Source organism: Leptonychotes weddellii, chromosome 9, assembly GCF_054177405.1.
Source record: "Leptonychotes weddellii isolate Sample4059 chromosome 9, ASM5417740v2, whole genome shotgun sequence".
Classification (NCBI taxonomy): Eukaryota; Metazoa; Chordata; class Mammalia; order Carnivora; family Phocidae; genus Leptonychotes; species Leptonychotes weddellii.
This window is the reverse complement of record NC_138377.1, coordinates 121,806,032-121,823,731: the sequence shown is the minus strand read 5'-3', so window position 1 is coordinate 121,823,731 and position 17,700 is coordinate 121,806,032. Positions and strand designations below refer to the sequence as shown.

Below are 17,700 nucleotides of genomic sequence, written 5' to 3'. Positions count from 1 at the left end.
TGGGGGGGTGCATGCCCATGCGTGCAGGGGCTGCGGCTGGGCCCTCTGTCCCCCGGGTGTGGACAAGCGGAGGCTGGAGTGGGGCGGGAGGGCAGCTGGGCCCGGGGAGGGGGAAAAGGCAGTCGCAGGTATGTCCGGGGCTGTAAGCACTCGCAGCAAAACTGCCCGCTGTGTCCTCGGCTGTCTTCCTCACTGCAGACCTCAAGGTGAATCCCCAGAAAGGAAGAGGAAGCAAAAGCCAGGGCTGGAGTCTTGTGCAAACCTCAGGGCTCCTTGCCACAGTCTCACTTCTGTTGGCCCTGGGCCTCACTGGACTCGGCCCTGGGCCTCCCTGGACTCGGGGCATGAGGGCCTTGCTGAGGGGGCGGGTGGGGATGGGGTGTGGCGGCCAAGGGGGAAGTGTGCGAGTCTCTCTCTGCCTCAGCTTCCCCTTTTCTCTATGGGCAGATTTGCTGAGCCCGCCTCCAGGAGTCAGGGTGGCTGGGCCACCAACACAGCGCCTCCAACCCACAAACCACACAAGAGCCTGAGGTACACGTACACTGTGTCCAGCCATTCTTTCTACAGGTAAGGAAAGTGAGGCCCAGGGAGGGGACTGGTCCAAGGTCACACAGTGAGAAGGTGAGGCAAGGACTAGAGTATAGGCTGTGGGCCCCCAAGCCTATCCTCAGCCACATGGCCTGCAGGATAAAGTCCTCACGTCTTAGCTGGCTGCTCAGTGTTGTCCCCAGCTAGGCTCCACCTGATCCTCCATCAAGCCTTCCTGCCTCTCTGCAGTGTGTGTGTACACACGTGTACACACACACACAAAACCTGTCTTCTACCTCAGGGCCTTTGCACAGGCTGACTCCTCTGCCAGGCCTGCCCTTCCCCGGCACTGAGTAAATACCCCCTTATCCTTTAGGATTCCCCCCTCCAGGGAAGCATTCCTTAGCCTGTGGGCAGGGCAAGGGCCTCTTCCACAGCCTGAGGCCTCAGGTTAATTTTCCTATAGACTTGGCTGGGCCATGGTGCCCCGCTGTTTGCTCAAACACTGATCTAGATGTTGCTGTGAACTATCCTGTGGATGTGATTAACATCTACAACCAGCTGACCTGAAGTAAAGCAGACTGCCCTCCTTAATGTCAGCAGCTCTCAGCCAATCGGTTGAAGCCTTCGGAGAACAGCTGAGATTTCCCAGAGAAGGGATTCTGCCTGAAGACCGAATCACGGAAATCCTGCCCGCGTTGCCAGCCTGCCAGTCTGCCCTGCAGATTTCGGACTTGCCAGCCCCCACAATTGGGTGAGCCAATTCCTTAAAATAAATCTCTCTCTTTGTATATATATATATACATCCTACTGGTTCTGCTTCTCTGGAGAACTCGGTACAATCACGCTGATTCATAACTGTATGTTTATGATCATCTCACCACCAGCCGGCCCACCCAGAGGATAGTGACTGTAGGGGAGCAGAGTGGGCCCCGTAGGGGACTGTCCTGGGGGACAGACACCAGGCTAGAGGAAGGGGGAGGAAAGAGCTGATAGCCACTGAGGCACCTAGAATGAATGAATGAGACCCGGGGGAGGGTGGGGGGGTGGGAATCCTTGCCTGAGAGTTCCACAGACGCTTTGCTCTTCTGTGCCCTTTTATCCACCTCACCCTGGGGACAGTCCTGCCTCCTCCACAGGGGTGGACTCCAGGCTTCACAGAGAGGGTTTTGCTCTGGCAGAGTCCCCGGGGGCTCAGGCCCACGAGCTCGGCGCTATTCCCACCTGTGACGCCCGCAGAGGTGGGGCCAGTTACTCCCACAGGCCTGTTCTGAAAGCCCTTCCCTTCTCCATCTCCTGGAAGGCCCCGGGCACCGAGACTCATCCTGGGGGCCCCACCTCTGCTTTAGAAGCTGAGAGCTGAGGTGGGCCTGGCTGCCACAGGTCCGCCACTGTGTGAGGGAGGTCACAGGGACCCCTTCACCCAAGGAAACGAGGGATGGAGTCCCCGTGGCGAGAGGCACAACCTCGGGCCCACTGTATCTGTGTGACCTCTCAGACTCAGACTCTCCCGAGGGCAGACATCCTGGCTTCACAGGGTCCAAAGGCCTCGTTTGATTAAGAGCACAGTGCCTGGGCCTGGAATCTCCGGGGATATTTTCTTTCTTTTTAGGTTTACTTATTTTTAGTAATCTCTACACCCAACGTGGGGCTCGAACTCATGACCCCGAGATCAAGTGTCCCACACTCTTCCGACTGAGCCAGCCAGGCGCCCTGACCCTACCTTCTTGAAGCTGTTGACAGCCCACCCTGCGTGGGCTCCTTCCTCTCCCTCCCCTATGGGCACCTGCCCCACTCCCAGCGCGGGGCTACCCCACACAGCTCACCCCCATATAGGCAGTGCACACGGCAGCTGGACCCAGACCTTGGCCTGCTCCTCCCCATGCCCCAGTGGGCTTAGGCCAGACGGGTTCCTCTCTGGGAAACGTGGCTATGCATCAGGCCTCACACCCTCAACCACAGGAGCCGATGCACAAGGACTTCATGCAGGCGTGCCGTGAGATGGAGTCAGGCCAGGACACGAGTGGGCAGAACTCCTGAGCAAGCCTGAGGTATGGGGGGTGGGGGAGGCGGGCTGGGGGCTGTGCCCGCCTCTCTGAGGAGGAGGCCACGCACACTCCAGAGGAGCAGAGCCCTGGCCCCAGGTGGACTGAAGCACCTTCAGGGGGGCCTGGGGAGAGTCCTGCTCTCTGGATGGGGCCAGCCCCTGCTTCTAGCCTGGGGATCCCTTGCTGACAGTCAACCCCCTTTGTCCTGAGGTCAGGTGGGTGGGTCTCTGATCCGTGCAGAAATGAGCCTGTCTAAAAACGACCCAGGCATCTGATGCAGAAATTATGGGAGAAATGCCACGCCGCCTGCAGAGCTACCCACGGGACCCAGGGCAGCTTCCCCTTGATGCTGGTGTGGGAGTGATATGGTGTCTCTGATCTGAAGTCACCAGGCCCCCAGAAGCTGTGGGCCCTGGGTCCTCCCACCTGATGCTCCACCGGCTCCCTGGGCAGATGCATCTGTTTCTTCACCACAAAGGAAGAAAGCTCGGTTCTCCCACAGCGGGACAGTGGCCCTGCTGAAGGCCCTTCACCGCGGCCACTCGGGCTGTGTACCCTCAAGGCTGGCTTTGGAATCCCATTGGCAGGGCTGGAAGGAACTCTGTGGACCCTCCTGTCCAATGCCATCATTTAGAGATGTGGGAAGCGACGCCCCAAGCCCTCCCCCCACCACAGGGACGAACCTGAGAGCTCTTGATTCCTGGTAGGTTTCTGCCCACCATGTCAACAAACATGGTGGCCACTCCCACAGGGGTGTCTGCCTTCCAAGGCCTGGGGGCCTCGAGGGAGGGCACGGTGGGATCGGGCAGCAAGGGATTCAACCAACCTGCAGGAAGTGTCTTGAGTTCTCAAGAGTTGGCCCTCACACCTGCCCCTTGACCTCAAAGGCTAAAACAGTCCTGGCTCCCCTGCTCAGGACCCCAGCCACTTGCCCTCCTCCCACAGTCAAGTGCAAACATCTCCACCAAGGACTTAGAAGAACTTGAGTGTGATTGGTTTCTCCCCATGTGGCAGCTTCTCAGCATGCTGCTCGTCCCCTTATCATCCCCCAGACACGTGGGCTTTTTTCATCTTTAACAGACCTGCCCGCACACAGCCTTTTCATACGCTGTTCCCCCTGCCTGGAATGCTCTTCCTCATCTTTCACCTTTCAACGGGGCAGCCCTTCCTCAGGAAGCCTTCCCTGACTCTCCTCATGACCCCAGTCAGGTTTGACTCCCCCAAGTTCTAAGAAGCTAGACATGCAATACTTTTCTTTCCTGGACCTTATTAAAAATCGTAATGATGTATCTCTTTACGTAACTACTGGCTTGCTGTCTGGCACTCCGGTTAGATCACAGCCGACAAGGCCAGGGCAAAGAGCACGTCTGTGTGCTTCCGCAGCTCATTCCCGGCAGAGTGCACACCCAGAACGAAGACTGTCCTTTTGAGAAGACCCATATTCAAGTGCAAAGAAAAAAAAAGAGGCCCTTTGCTGAGCCCCAGGTGGAACCAGCCTCCTCCCTTGAGCCTAGACTTCCTCTCTTCGAGCTCCAGGACCAGTGCCTGTTCCCAGGAGAAGGGACAGCAGGCCTCATGTTTCCGGAAAACTCCATGTCTTTCCTCCAAATCCAGAAGCAAAAAGCACATCTGCCCTCCAAACTACTACCCTCTGCTGGACCCAAAGATCACCAGCTTCCTGTCACAGGGAAAAACAAACAAAAACTTGGGCTTACGAGTTCATGGGACAAAGATAAGAATCACAGATGAAGGAACGACAGGGGCATTTATTGGGCTTGAACTTTGTCAGGCCCTGTGATGAGCACACACAATTTCTAGGCTTCCGGGCAGCCCTCTGGGGTTGGGAGGACCATTTCCGTTCTGTAGTTGTGGAAACGGTGGCTTGGAGAGAGGCAGCCCCTGCAGGGTGGGGAGTCTCCCCAGGGCCCGGGCCAGCTCTGGGCGGGGAATGAGGTTTCCGGGTTGCGTCTTCTACCCCTGCTGACCTCAGTTTCCCCGCCAGGGCCGGAGTCAGCCCTGGGAGCCCCTCCTGGCTTCCCTTCCTCCTCACCAGGCCCCGCCCTCTCGGAGACCTCAGCCTTCTCCATCCTGTCTTCCTTTCCCTCCATTCCTCCCCTCCTTTCGTTTCCGTGGCAACCCCATCCTCTGCTCTGCCACTCGGTCCTGCGCTCCCACCTCCTCTTTCCTCTTTCATCTCTCCCCTCCACGTGGGGTATGGTCCACATGCCCCTCTGTCCTTTGCTTCTGGTCTCTCACTCCCTTTTGCTATGCTTTTATCTCCTTCAATGTTCTCTTGTCATCTCAGGGCGACATTTATTTACCTCTTGCTTAAGAAAAAAGAAAAAGGAGGGAAGGAGGGAAAAGAAACCCCCGTTTCACCAGCCTTGGCTTCTCTAGTTCAGTCCCAGCCACCATTCTCTTGCGGCCACCCCCGAATGAGCCCCCTGCCCGCCACCATGCAGGCTCCCCACGACCTCACCTGTAGAAGGGAGGAGGCAGACGCATGGCGGGGAGGACAGCTGCGAGGTATCCGGGTGAGGGCTCACTGGGGGCAGGCACTCCAGGGGGTGCACCCTGCTTTCCTGAGGCTGGGCTGGGGGAGACGCCGGAGGCCCCCTCAGGACGCAGCAAGGGCAGGACCTAGAGCGTGGGTTAAGCCAGGTCCAGAATCCCTCCTCAGTGTGGCCCACGAAGGCCCACACGCACACTGCCCCGAGCCGCCTGCCCAGGCCCCACGCTGCGGCACACGGGGGATGCCCATGTACCAGGCAAGGTACACTCCCGCTCCAGACAGGATGGTGGATCCATCCATTCTTCAAGATTCACTCTTCACCGTAATCCTAAACTGCCTCTGGGAAAAGGAAGCGTCCACTCTCCTAGCCAGCTCTGTGTCTCCACAGCTTAAGGCAGATAGAAGGTGGCCAGCCCATTTCCTTTCAGCCATTGTTTACTGAGCTTGTATGATGGACCAGGCGCGTGATACGGGCTGTCCCATGGAGATGGGCATCTTAATTTTCATTTTACAGATGGGCAGACTGAGGCTTGGAAAAGCTGTCACTTGCCCAACCACACAGTCAGTAAGAGGTAAAGGTGGGCTTTGAACTGATTATAATCATGTTCTTCCCTTGTGATGTCCCTTCTTCCTGGGTCCCCAGGAGGACAGGGTTAGGCCCCCCCTTTGGCGCAGCGCTCCCCCCATCCTGCCTTCTGCATTTCTGTGCTCAATCTGGAGTGATCAGAAATGACAGGAGAAACAAAGAGATTTACCACAGAAATTATAAGCAAGCCGACTGTCGCCGTGGCCCCAGCGTCTGAGTGACAGAGGACAGATAGCCTGGCAGAAAATGATGTTACTCTCCTCTGAGACCAAAGTCACCTGGAGAAGAAAGGACCATGGATCTTTGGGCGCCCCACAGGCTTGTGAGCCTCTGTGGAAGTTGTGACTGGCTCCCTAAGTCCCGGGACTCAAAGGCTCTGCTGGAGGAGCTCCCGGCCCACCCTGTCGGGTGCAGATGGCAAGGCGTGGCCACAGGAGGTGGCAGGTCCCGGCGCCCAGGCCAGCTAAGCCCACAGAGACCCCCATGACACAACAGCTCTGCTTCTCCCCCAAGAGGCTCGCTCAGCGCCTCAGGAACCCCGGGAGCAAGGCCTGAGGAGGAAGAGATAGGAAGCAGCAAACAGGGATGGGGGAGTAGGGAGGGGCAGCCCCTGGCTCTGCAGATGAACAGAGTGGGGAGGAACCTGGCTCTCAGGCTGGCAGGCCCGGCCTGCACCCCTATCTTTGCCACTTACGAGCTGTGTGACCTTGAGCATTTTCCTCAACCTCCCTGGGCCTCAGTTTCCCCATCTGTAAAATGGAGTAGGGATACGGAAAGGCCCTGCCTTAAAGCTCCTCCTTCAGGTCAGGCTTGTAGATGATGAGATCATGTATATAAGGGGTGGGATCCGCATAACAGGACCCACTTTACAGAGACGTCTGGTGACGTGCCCCGAAGTCACCAGATCACCAGAGAAAAGGTGGAGGTTGGGGTTCCTTCTCGGATCTAACTTAAATGCGCATGCTTTTAAGGGCAAGGAGATCGGGGAGATAGAATTTGATAACAGTGCTGGAGCATAGGAAGGACTAGGTTTCTAGGAGCTACTGTTCGTCTTCTTTCCATCACCATCCACTCTGTTGGGCGAGGCTAATGCAGGCTGCTGGTGGGACCCCAAGATCCCCACTCTCAGGGACCTCATAATTTGGTTAGAAGGATAAGACTAAGAACCACAAAACAGAAGAGCAAAATAGCAGGCAGGAAATGAGCCCTAAATGTGTGGGGAACCACAAAAGGACAAAGTAACGATGCTTTTCCCTCCTCTATTTCAACGTAAGGGGTCAGGAACATTCTTCCTTGTCAAGTGGCCCTTCGGGAGGCCACAGAGGCTGTGGAGTCGGCTGCATCTCTCACACGTCTGTTTGTGTGAGCCCATCTCTTCTGCGATAGGGGACAAAGGTTCCCATTTTCCAGAGCTCTCAGGAGGTTTCACTGAGCCCACTAAGCCCAGTGAGCATGATCCCCGGTGCTCAGGACACAGAGTCGGGCGGAGGGGTGGGGAAGCCTCGAGACGGGGGAGCCTGGCTAGGAAGCCCCCACCCCCAGAGATGCACAAGGACTGAAGAGGGCCTGCCCGGCTGGAGGCAGAGGATGGACGAGGGAAAGTAAGGAGGACAGAAGAGCAGCGGGCAGAGAGAAGGGACGAGGATGGGGGAGGAGGGTGGCCTGGACCCAGAGCCCTCCCCTTCCTTCCCACTGCCGCCGGTGTGAGTCACCCCGGGGCCTCCATCCCGGCAGAGCCCCTGGCGCGGCTGCCTCCTGATGCCCATGCCGTGATCAACATTTATTTTGCAGTCACCCACACACCCAACTCGAGAACGGATTTATGCCAGGAGAGGAGTAAAAAAAAAAAAAAATGCCTCTCTCATTCACGTAAAGCCTCCAGGGATCTCCCGGGGGGAGGGACCGCTGGCCCAACATTTAGGCTGACAGCGTACACAGGCAGACATCAGACCTGTACGCCGTCCACAGAAGGCTATAATCCGCGGCAAGCAGGAGCAACGTGCAAATCCATCCATTCTTAGTCACCTTCATGCAGCGAGGCGAGGGACGAGGTGAGGGTCGGGACCCACGAAAGGGGTGGGAGCCCGCGTGCATATGCACACTCAAAGACCCGGCAGACTGGCCGGGGAGGAATGCATGTGGGGGGGGAGGGAACCCGCAGTTTAGCTGTGAGATAAAAGGGTCGGCGGGAGGCTGGCAGGGAAGGCCGGACGGGCATCCCAGCCGGGGGCTGCTGGGTTGTTACGTCCCGGGAGCCAATGCCCAATGCCATGGGCCAAGGTGGGCCTCATCTGCAGGCTGGAGGAGAGGTGAGGGGAGTCCGGGAAGGCAGGGAGGCCTGGGAGGGAGAGCCAGGAGGGGCGCTTAAGGGCAGGTCCCCAGCAGGGAGGCGGATCCACAGACTCAGAGGAGAAGGTGCTGCAGGTGGCCAGCTCAGCCCAGAGCGCGATCTGGTTTCCTCTTCAATCTAGATCACAAAGGACGACACTCAGGGGCTCCAGAGGCCTCATCTGCAGAGCGGTGAGCTCTGGGTCGTGGATCCCCAGGTACAAAAATTCAAATGCATGTGGTGCTGGGACCCAAGGGCCAAAATGACTTTAATGGACATGACAATCATAAATATCTGGCCTTCAGCAGAGGTGACTGTGGTCCAACTTGAAGGCTTCCTCCCCACTGTCCTGTGGGGATGTAGAATCAGCCCGGCCACTGCCTGGCTGAATGGCCTTGGGTGACTTGCTTCAACTCTCAGAGCCTCAGTTTGCTCAACTGTAAAATGGGGATACCAGCTGCCCGCCCTACAGAATGGTAGAGAAGATTAAATAAGATCCCGGAGTGAAAGTACCTGGCATGCGGGCTGGCGTTTGGTAAATGGTGATTTTTTTTGGTTTCACCACTACAATATATGGGCACACACAATGTGAATCACCAAGGACCCGACAATATCTGGCATGTACTTATTACTACTAAAAATATGCTCTTACCACTCCCATGAATGAGCACGACCACTTGGAAAAAGCATCTGCTATTGTGAAGGAGAGAAAGTAGCCAAATCGGGTGCACGGGCAGAGAGGCTGGAAACGAACCTGACCTTATGGAAGGTTCTAGTTTAGTTCTCAGCCTGCACAGGAGCCCCTGGCTTGTCTGGGGACAGGTGTTCCCGACCCCAGTGCCTGTGGGCTGCAAGGGTCCCTCGGGCCCCAGGCCCAGAGTGGAGCCCTTGGAGAGTCCTCGGAGAGGCAGGAAAGCCTTTCCTGGCCGGACGTGGAAGCCCTCCTCATAGGTGCCCGACATCGTCTCTTTTCTGAAACTTTACAACCCATCAAGGCAGCCCCAAAGACCAAATTCCTAAACAAATCACAAAACCCAACTGTCCTCACACGAGTAGTCGATTTCTGGGACCCCTGGGCACCTGCTCAGTCTCTCAGAGCTGGGATGACTCACCGTCAGCAAACACAGCCCTGATGGGTCACAAGGTGAAGGGGAGACGCTGAGAATGAGGACTCCCCCTCCCCCCCCACCAACGTGCTGGCCCAGATTCCCTGAAACAAAAATGCCCAGGAAGCTTCTAGTGAGAAAGCCACATTCCCGGACACATGCACGGGTCAGGGGGCAAGGGTCACCCTCCTCCCTGCGCTGCAGCCGGGACCTGCCTCCGAGAGGCTCTGCAGAGCCCCTCCTCCAAACGCACCCGGATCTGGGTGCCAAGTGCAGGACAAACACAGGCTCTTCTGGGACTCCGAGAGCGAGGCCGGGCGGGGGAGGGAACAGGTCCGCTCATGCAGGCACAGCCCTTCCTGGCTCCCCGGTCTGGCCACTGCTGCGGGGTCCTCTCTGCTGGTGGCCAATCTGGGCAGGGCCTATTCCCGCCCCACAGATCGGGGGATGAGGATCCCGACGTTAGCCGACTGGCTGGCTGTCCTGGGAGCTACAGTGCCGGCCGCGCCTGCTCGAAGGGCATTACCGAACTTAGTACTGACCGCTGTCTGTGTGCTTGGTACTAGGACCATCACCCTCCCGTCCTACACATAAGGAAACTGAGGCACGGAAAGATTAAGAACACCTTTAGAGCAGTGCTCCCTGGGACTGCTTCCATATTGATGCAAGCGGATAGCATTTAGGGTTTTTTGTTTTTTTAAGATTTATTTACTTATTTGAGAGAGAGCATGTGGGAGCGAGTGGGGGGAGGGGCAGAGGGAGAGGGAGAGAATCTCAAGCGGACTCCCTGCTGACCATGGAGCCCGAAGCGGGCTCGATCTCACCACCCCGAGATCATGACCTGAGCTGAAATGAAGAGTTGGACACTCAACCTCCTGGGCCACCCAGGTGCCCCCAAGCAGGTGGCATTTAGAAACTTTTACAGCTACGTGAAATTGCTAGGACATCCAGGCAGGCTGATAAGGTGTTGGTCTGTAAGGATCACGAATAAGAGTAGTTTTAAAAGTAGAAGCACTAGGGGCGCCTGGGTGGCTCAGTTGGTTAAGCGACTGCCTTCGGCTCAGGTCACGATCCTGGAGTCCCTGGATCGAGTCCCGCATCGGGCTCCCTGCTGGGCGGGAAGTCGGCTTCTCCCTCTCCCACTCCCCCTGCTTGTGTTCCTGCTCTCGCTCTCTCTGTCAAATAAATAAAATCTTAAAATAATAATAATAATAATAATAACAGGGGAGGGCGCCTGGGTGGCTCAGTTGGTTAAGCGACTGCCTTCGGCTCAGGTCATGATCCTGGAGTCCCGGGATCGAGTCCCGCATCGATTCCCGCATCGAGTCCCGCATCGGGCTCCCTGCTCGACAGGGAGTCTGCTTCTCCCTCTGACCCTGCCCCCTCTCATGTGCTCGCTCTCTCTCTTTCTCTCTCTCAAATAAATAAAATCTTAAAAAAAAAAAAAGTAGAAGCACTGGTTTAGAGCCCAGACTGGTTTGCGAAGGCCTAAGTTCAGTCCTGCCCCTCTTCACTCCCAGAGGCGTGACTATTTCTCTCTACTAACGTGGGGTGGTACGGAGAGCACCTGCCTTACAAGCTGAAAAATGCAAAGGGCTCCCAGAGGCACCTGGCGCGCCTGTTTGCTATTATTAGCACTGGGCACCTTGCTGGGGCCATAGCGCTAGTTCCTGGAGGAGTGGCGCTCCTTGATACCAGTTGTCCGAGGGGGACTGACCACCAGCTCCTCTGCCACCCTGGTGGCCGGGGCCCAGGACACACGCCTACCTCTAAAAGCCTTTCCACAGATGCAGACCCTCCACCCCTCTGCTGGGAGCTGCCCCCCCTTTCATCTTCAGGCCACGGTGGCTGTGGGCGCCTTCATGGGGTGTAAGGAGATGTTCTGGCCCAAACTGGAAAAACCTGCCGGGCAGCCAGCACCCCTAACTCTTGCAACCTCCAGTTTTGCCAGCAGGTGTCTTGAGAAGCAGGTGGGGCGCAGGCAGAGCAGCGGTGGCCTTCTCGCCTGTTCCCAGTCTCAGAGCTCTCCGGCCGGGTCCACACTGGCTCCGCAGCCTTCTCCATCCTTCCCTGGGGTCCAAATCCCAAACTTGCCCAGATAACCGCATTCCCTGCTCCCTTTACCCATAGTCCACTTCGTCCAGAGCCCCAGACCCAGAGTGAGGACACACAGTCCGTGCTCGAGGCACGGTTTCCTGAACAAAGGACCCTTCAGGGTGGGGGTGGGGGGTAGCTCAGATCCACCTCCCCAGAAGCTCTTCCTCCACCTGGACCCCAGTGGCCACAGATGAGGCTGCTCTCTGTCCCTACCCGTCCTGCTGTCTGGCTTGGTCACCACCTATTCCGGCTCCTGCCACCCTCCACGTCTGGTGCTGACTTGTCCCTCTACCTTTCTCCACAGATGTGGCCGGAACCCTGTCGCAGTCTTCTTTGGGTAGGAGACTGCGCCTTTCCCTCAATACCTTGTGCCCTCAGCGGGTAGGGGCCGGGGCCCCACTCGGTATGGGGCTTTCCATTCTACCTAGCACTCGGCTGCATGCCGTGCTGTAACCATCCCACATCTGCTAAGGACAAATTCAGTTCACACCTCAACAAATGTTTACGAAGCACCTGCCCTGGACCAGCTGTGCTGGGTGTGGCAGCAGGAAGACACAGAGCTTGCCCTTGGGAGTCTCCCACTAGCCCAGGCCTCCACTCTGGCCTTGTGGCTTACGCCAGCATCCTCACTCCGCACTGCCCAGGCCACTCACACCCCAGGGCTCCTTCCCAGGGCTCCCTGTAACCCCCGCAGGGGACCTAGCCCTTCCTCCTGGGCTCTGAGGAGGACCAAAGGGTCTCCCAGACCTGGCCCCTCTCTCCTACAGGCCTGCCTCCCCCACACTCCTCAGGTAACCCTGATCCACTCACTTGCCTTCCCTCTCGGGCCTCAGGCTCGAGGCCTTCCCCACACCCTGGTTGCAGCCCCTGGCGGTGCCCGAATTCTTGCCTTCTCTCTACCCCTGAACAGGAGGTCAGATCCCACGTCCTCCACCACCTCTTGGACCCCTGCTCTCTGTCCCCTCCCCTGGACACCCTAGGTGACCGCCTCCAAACGCAGAGACTTTGATTCGGGCCTCCTCCCTGACCTGGCAGCAGCCCCTGCATCTTCCCCGGGCTCCAGGCCACTCACGGCTTCCCTTTAGCTTTGCTTCTTCCTCCTGGTGGGCTCTGCTGGCCCGTCTTACCAGGGCTTCCTCAGACTCTCCCCTCTTTGCTGATGTCACCAGAACGATGCCTCTATTCCCCACCCCGCAGCGTTTCCTAGGTGTCGAACCTTCTGTTAACCATCCTTCTAAACTCCAAGGAGGGCTCGCCTCCTGGAAGCCATCGGCCCCTCTCAGGGTCCTCCTTTCTGCTGTTCCAGGTTTTCAGGCCCCTCTGCAGGGCTCCAGGGCCAGCCGATGCAGGACCTGCCGCCCCCAGGGGCTGGGGCCACGCCAGACAACTGTGGCAGTGGGTGTGGACCCGGCCTTCTTCCTCACGCTCAGCCCACGTGCCACGTCCCTTGCAGGAAAGACAGGCTCTCACAGAGGAGGGAAGTTTGGGTGGGGGGAGGGGTCTGCATCCACCTCGGACCTTGACCCTCACATCGAGGCCCACCCTAGGGCCAGGCAGAGAGGGAGCCGGTCCCCAGGGCCATGTCTGAATCCTGCAGGCGGCAGGACCGGCCCTTGAGCCAACCATCCCTATTGACCGATGCGGGCCTTCCTGGCGAGAACCGGCTGCCTGTGAGCAGCTCCCTCTGGTCTGGCGGAGCCCCTTTCCAAACACCCTTCCCTCTCAAAGTGGGAGCCTGGAGGAAACCATGTCCCACACGGCGGGTTTTTTTTTTTTTTTTTTTTTTTCCTTTTACACATTTAGAGCAACGGAGGAAAATGAACACATTCACATTCTCCCTGCTCAAATAAACCAACTTCTCTGTGCGTTCCATCCCTTGAAAACAGAAGCACTATTCAAAAAGAAAAAGAAAAAAGAAGAAAGAAAGAGGCAAAAAGAACTGAATAGAAGAGGAAGAAGGGGGGAAGGAGAGCGGGAGGAGAGTGGTCCCCGAGGGAGCCGGGCAGGGCTCAGAATGAAAGGCAGAGCGGGAAGGGAAGGAGAGTGGAGAGACAAAGCGGGAGAGAAAGCCGGGAGCTTTGAAAGGAAGAGTGTTCGGCGTGAATTCGGCGTGCAGGGGAGAGGGGAGCACTTGAAAAGGAGCAGCCGAGGCTGTGACCCCTCATTCACACTCGTGCCAATCACAGTGACAATGCAGACCCTTTTCTTCATTTTTCCTTCTCCCCGTTCTGGGGAGGAAGGGAGGGAGGGAGGGAGAGGCTGAGAACTCTAAGTTAATTCCTAAAAATACAAAAAATAAATTCAGTTCCACCGGAGAAGCATCAAAGAGCGGTTTGAAAGGCTTCCCCGGAAACTCACTATACCCGCAAGAGTGGTGCTCCCTCTCGGGGAGCAGGGGGGTACAGGCCTGCGACCATCAGCTTTATTTCAGGGACCTGGGTGAGCCAAGGTGGAGAGGGCCCCAGGCTGTGACGCTGGCAGGGAGGCCTGGTCTCCGTGGGCGGCTTGGCTCTCGTGGTTGTCCTGCCCCGGCGGAGAGCTGAGGGCCCAGGCAGGAGGGCCAAGGAGGAGGGTTTGAGTGGGGCGGCTGGGCACATGGTACTTGTGGAATGAATGACATTCTAGTGGCTCTGGGATGGGGGGGAAGTCCTCTGCAGGGACTGCTCAGGCTGGGAGGGTGAGAAGTGAGTCCTTTTCATTAGGGATCACTGTGCTTACAAGGGAGGGGCCTCTGTGGCCTCCTCACAGATCAGCACTTTCCTGAGTTAGACCAAAAGACTGCAAGACATGTGGGTGCCCCAAGGACCCCAGGTCCCTCGTTCCTCCCTGCAATCAGACGTCAGTCATGACGGATCTCCTGTGTGCTCAGCCTGGTGCTAAGCTCCGGGTCACACAGCGCACAGGACCCTGCCTACCCGCACACAGCCCTCAGTCTAGTGACCGAATGGCTCCCAGGATGTCCCTCTGAGACCACGGGTGAATGTCCCTGGTCCCCCTTTCTTTGTCTTTCCTGGTCTCGCTCTCCTTGTCTTTCAATACTCAGCGAGTCATGACGAAACCCGAAATGGGGTCACCTTTATGCAGAGGTTCCTTTTTCCTTCTGATCATCCAGACGCTGGATAATGAGAAATGCCTGGGAACAGAGAGGCTGGGTGCAGGAAGACTGATTGGTTTATTGATTGATTGACTGAGCGAGTCTCACCCTCACTCCTCTATTGAGCAATCAGTCTGTGCCGAGCTCAGGGGCATGGGCTGGGATTAGAAAGTGACAAGGACCAATCGGAGGCCCCGACACGCTTGAGGCCAATCTAGTCGGGGTTGGGGGTGGGGTGCACCACCGAGCTGGGAAAGGAAACCCTGCCTTTGCTAGCTTCATCTGGGAAGGGCTGTTAAGTTGGAACGGGCCCAGAAAGGCCTCCAAACCCAACAAGGAAGCCGAGAGATCAGGCACATGGAAAATGCAAAGAAGCGCAGGGTCAGAAATTTCCCTGCACCACCAGGAGCATACAATTACTCTTGCCTTTCAATCCAACAAATGCGAATTCCAACAAATATTTGAGTGCCTACTATGTGCCAGCCAGCTCTTGTGCATTCCTAGAGAATGCAGTGAACAAGAAGACCAAGGCTTGCCCTTGAGAACTCACACTCAAGGTGTGGGGCAGCACAGGCAAAGAAACAGGGGATTACAATTTAGTGTGAGGGGGCTGCGGGGGCCCTGGAGGAGGGGCAGACTTGGGGAGGCTGGGAAGAGGGGTCAGGGAAACCTTTGCAGAGGAGAGGGCACGGAGTTATTTTAATCCGTTAAAACGAACTAGATTTTCATTTGTTTTGAGAAAGCTTTATAGAATTCCACTGGTGGGATACCCCAGTGTCTAGGAAAAACAATGGAATTGATCAATGAACTATAGATAAAACATCGGATAGATGTTTTCTCGATCCTTTGGTGTATTGGGAAGAATCAGAAATAGACCCAGAAAACTAAGCTGCTGAGAAAAATAATGAACTCTTTTTAAAGAAGAAATGTAGCTCAGTACTAGGCTCGGCGATGAGCCGTATTAGCATTGTGAGTTTAACCCCAAATTGTGATAGAATAATATTAGCAGGAAGGGCAAGAATATGGCGGCAACAGATAATGTCCAAAATTGCTAAATGGAGAAGTCATAGGATAAACATATTGTTTCAAAATATGGAGGTGAATAACAGAGGAGAAATAAAAAGAATTGAGAAAATCGTTTATGGATCTAGAGGGCTGGCGTACGCAAGAAGGCGGGCGGGGCCTGCTGCTTTCTCCTGACCAGGCCTTCAGTATTGTCTGACATTAAAAAAGATGCATATGAGGCGCCTGGTGGCTCAGTCGGTTAAGCAGCTGCCTTCAGCTCAGGTCATGATCTCAGGGTCCTGGGATCGAGCTCAGCGGGGAGTTTGCTTCTCCCTCTCCCTATGCTGTTCCCCCTGCTTGTACTCTCTCTCTCTGTCAAATAACTAAAATCTTTAAAAAAAAAAAAGAAGGATGCATATGGATTAGTTTGATAAAAAAAAACAAAACAAAAAGCAAGCAAACAAGCAAAAAAGGCTTGGCAAAGGATGCACTGTTAAGTCAAGCTGGGATCTTTCTGGAGTACTCAGCCGAGAAACAGAAAGGGCACCATGCTTATACGTTTATGAGAACAGAAATTTCTTCGAGAAAGAGCACGATTCAGTGGGCTCCTGCCCAACGTAACACAATTAAGACAGAACAGAATGGGGGGAAGAGTACCTTGGGGAAAAAAACCTGGAGGATATTGGTATGTAGCTTTAACAACAAGATCCGGAGCAATAGGGACCCTGCCCTGGGGGATGAGGAGATCCAGAGACTGGAGTGCTGCTCTCTAGCAGGGGCCTAGATCCTCAGGAAAACTGGGGTGCGTGTGAATACAGCTCACTTGGGCAAAGGCAGCGTGATCTACCTGCAGGGAGGGTGGTGGTCGGGGCACGCCGGCCTGAGCCCCAGGACCCCTGAGGAGCTGAGCTCCCCCGGATCCTCAGCACTGAGTCCACCATGTCCAAAGTGCCCTCGCGCTCTGGCACTCACAGGCTCACGCTGACCGTTCCCACCAGCCACTCCACTGTACATTACGGTCTTTTCTAGGCCTTTTAAACTTGAAACATGTGACAGCAACACCCCACTTGTCCAGAAGTCCCTTCTCTGGCAACCTCACTTACCCCAAAACCAGAGACTGGTGGAGAGTACCACATAGCTCAGAAAGCCCAGAAGTTAATCGGACTGAGGGTGCCTCCAAGAGGGGTCTTTGCAGTTACACTCACTCCTCCCTCCACGGACAATGCCCCTCCCTTGCAGCCTCTGGACTCAGTTCCTTTTTTTTTTTAGATTTTATTTATTTGACACAGAGAGCACAAGCAAGCGGAGCAGGGGGAGAGGGAGAGGGAGAAGCAGACTCCCCGCTGAGCAGAGAGCCCGATGAGGGGCTCGATCCCAGGACCCTGGGATCATGACCTGAGCCGAAGGCAGATGCTTCACCGGCTGAGCCACCCAGGCGCCCCTGGACTCAGTTCTAACAAGCTTGTGTGTCTGGCTTCCTAGACCGGCAGATGCAGGCCACAGATGAGAAGGACCAGCAGGAAGCTGGCTGGGGTGCCCCTGCCGGAGACTGGGACAGTGAGGGTGTGGGATGCAAACCTACCAGATGGCAGTGTGGGACCAGCCAGGGTGGGGAGGGCAGCTCCAGCACCTCCATACCTCAGTTCAGTCCCTAAGCTCCTGACTGTCAAGACAGGTTCGATCCTATTAGAGTATATCCAGTGTTCTGTTTAGCACTCGGGGACGCAGGTGCTGGGGCCAGGGCTGAGGTTCGGTGACATGACCTTGTAACTTACCCGGTCTCCCAGCTGCCACCTCAGTGCAGGGGGCATGGGAAGCCCCAGTGTGGGTCAGAAGGGCTGGGCTCTGGGCCAGCTCTGCCCACCGTGGGACCTGGGCATGAACTCAATCTCTCAGAACCCCATCCACTCAGTGACTAGAGAACGCCGGCCCAATCGGGCCAAGCTTGGTGCGGATTGAGTGAAATAATCTTCACAGTCAGCTGAAACATTTTATAAATATAACGTAATGTTACTAATGCCACCTCTTTTTCTGGTGGCTGGACAGGACATCCCATGACTCGTACAAGGGTAGGGGACAAAGGAGATACCCTCTGCCTTCGGACTTTTTTGGACACAATGAAGCAATTATCAGGCGAGTTTGAAAACCATGCAAACTTAACTTGTACGGGCTCAATCAAAGACAAAGCCAGAATCCATTCTACAAGACAGCTGGCCTGCCTGGGCTCTTCAAAGCCACCGCACACACACACAAAGCAGGGGGACTGTTCTAGATTAAAAGAAGCTAAAGAAACGTAACAACCAAACGCAACACCTGAGCCTTTTTGGATCAGGAAAAGAACCTAAAAAACACATTCGGAGGACAACTGGGGAATATCATATGGATTATATACATT

The 17,700-nt window shown here is 56.0% G+C and overlaps 1 protein-coding gene across 1 annotated transcript in view; it reads right to left on the bottom strand.

Annotated features, from left to right (window-relative positions):
* The window catches only part of ZNF710 (zinc finger protein 710), a gene marked incomplete at its 3' end in the record, with an annotated part of 16,132 nt that extends 5,981 nt beyond the window's left edge, over positions 1 to 10,151 (bottom strand). Inside the window, exon 1 of the mRNA XM_081829722.1 lies at positions 5,056 to 10,151. Coding sequence (XP_081685848.1) covers positions 5,056 to 5,081 — 26 coding nt within the window. The remainder of the gene's footprint in view (positions 1 to 5,055) is intronic.
* Between the last annotated feature and the right edge of the window lie 7,549 nt (positions 10,152 to 17,700).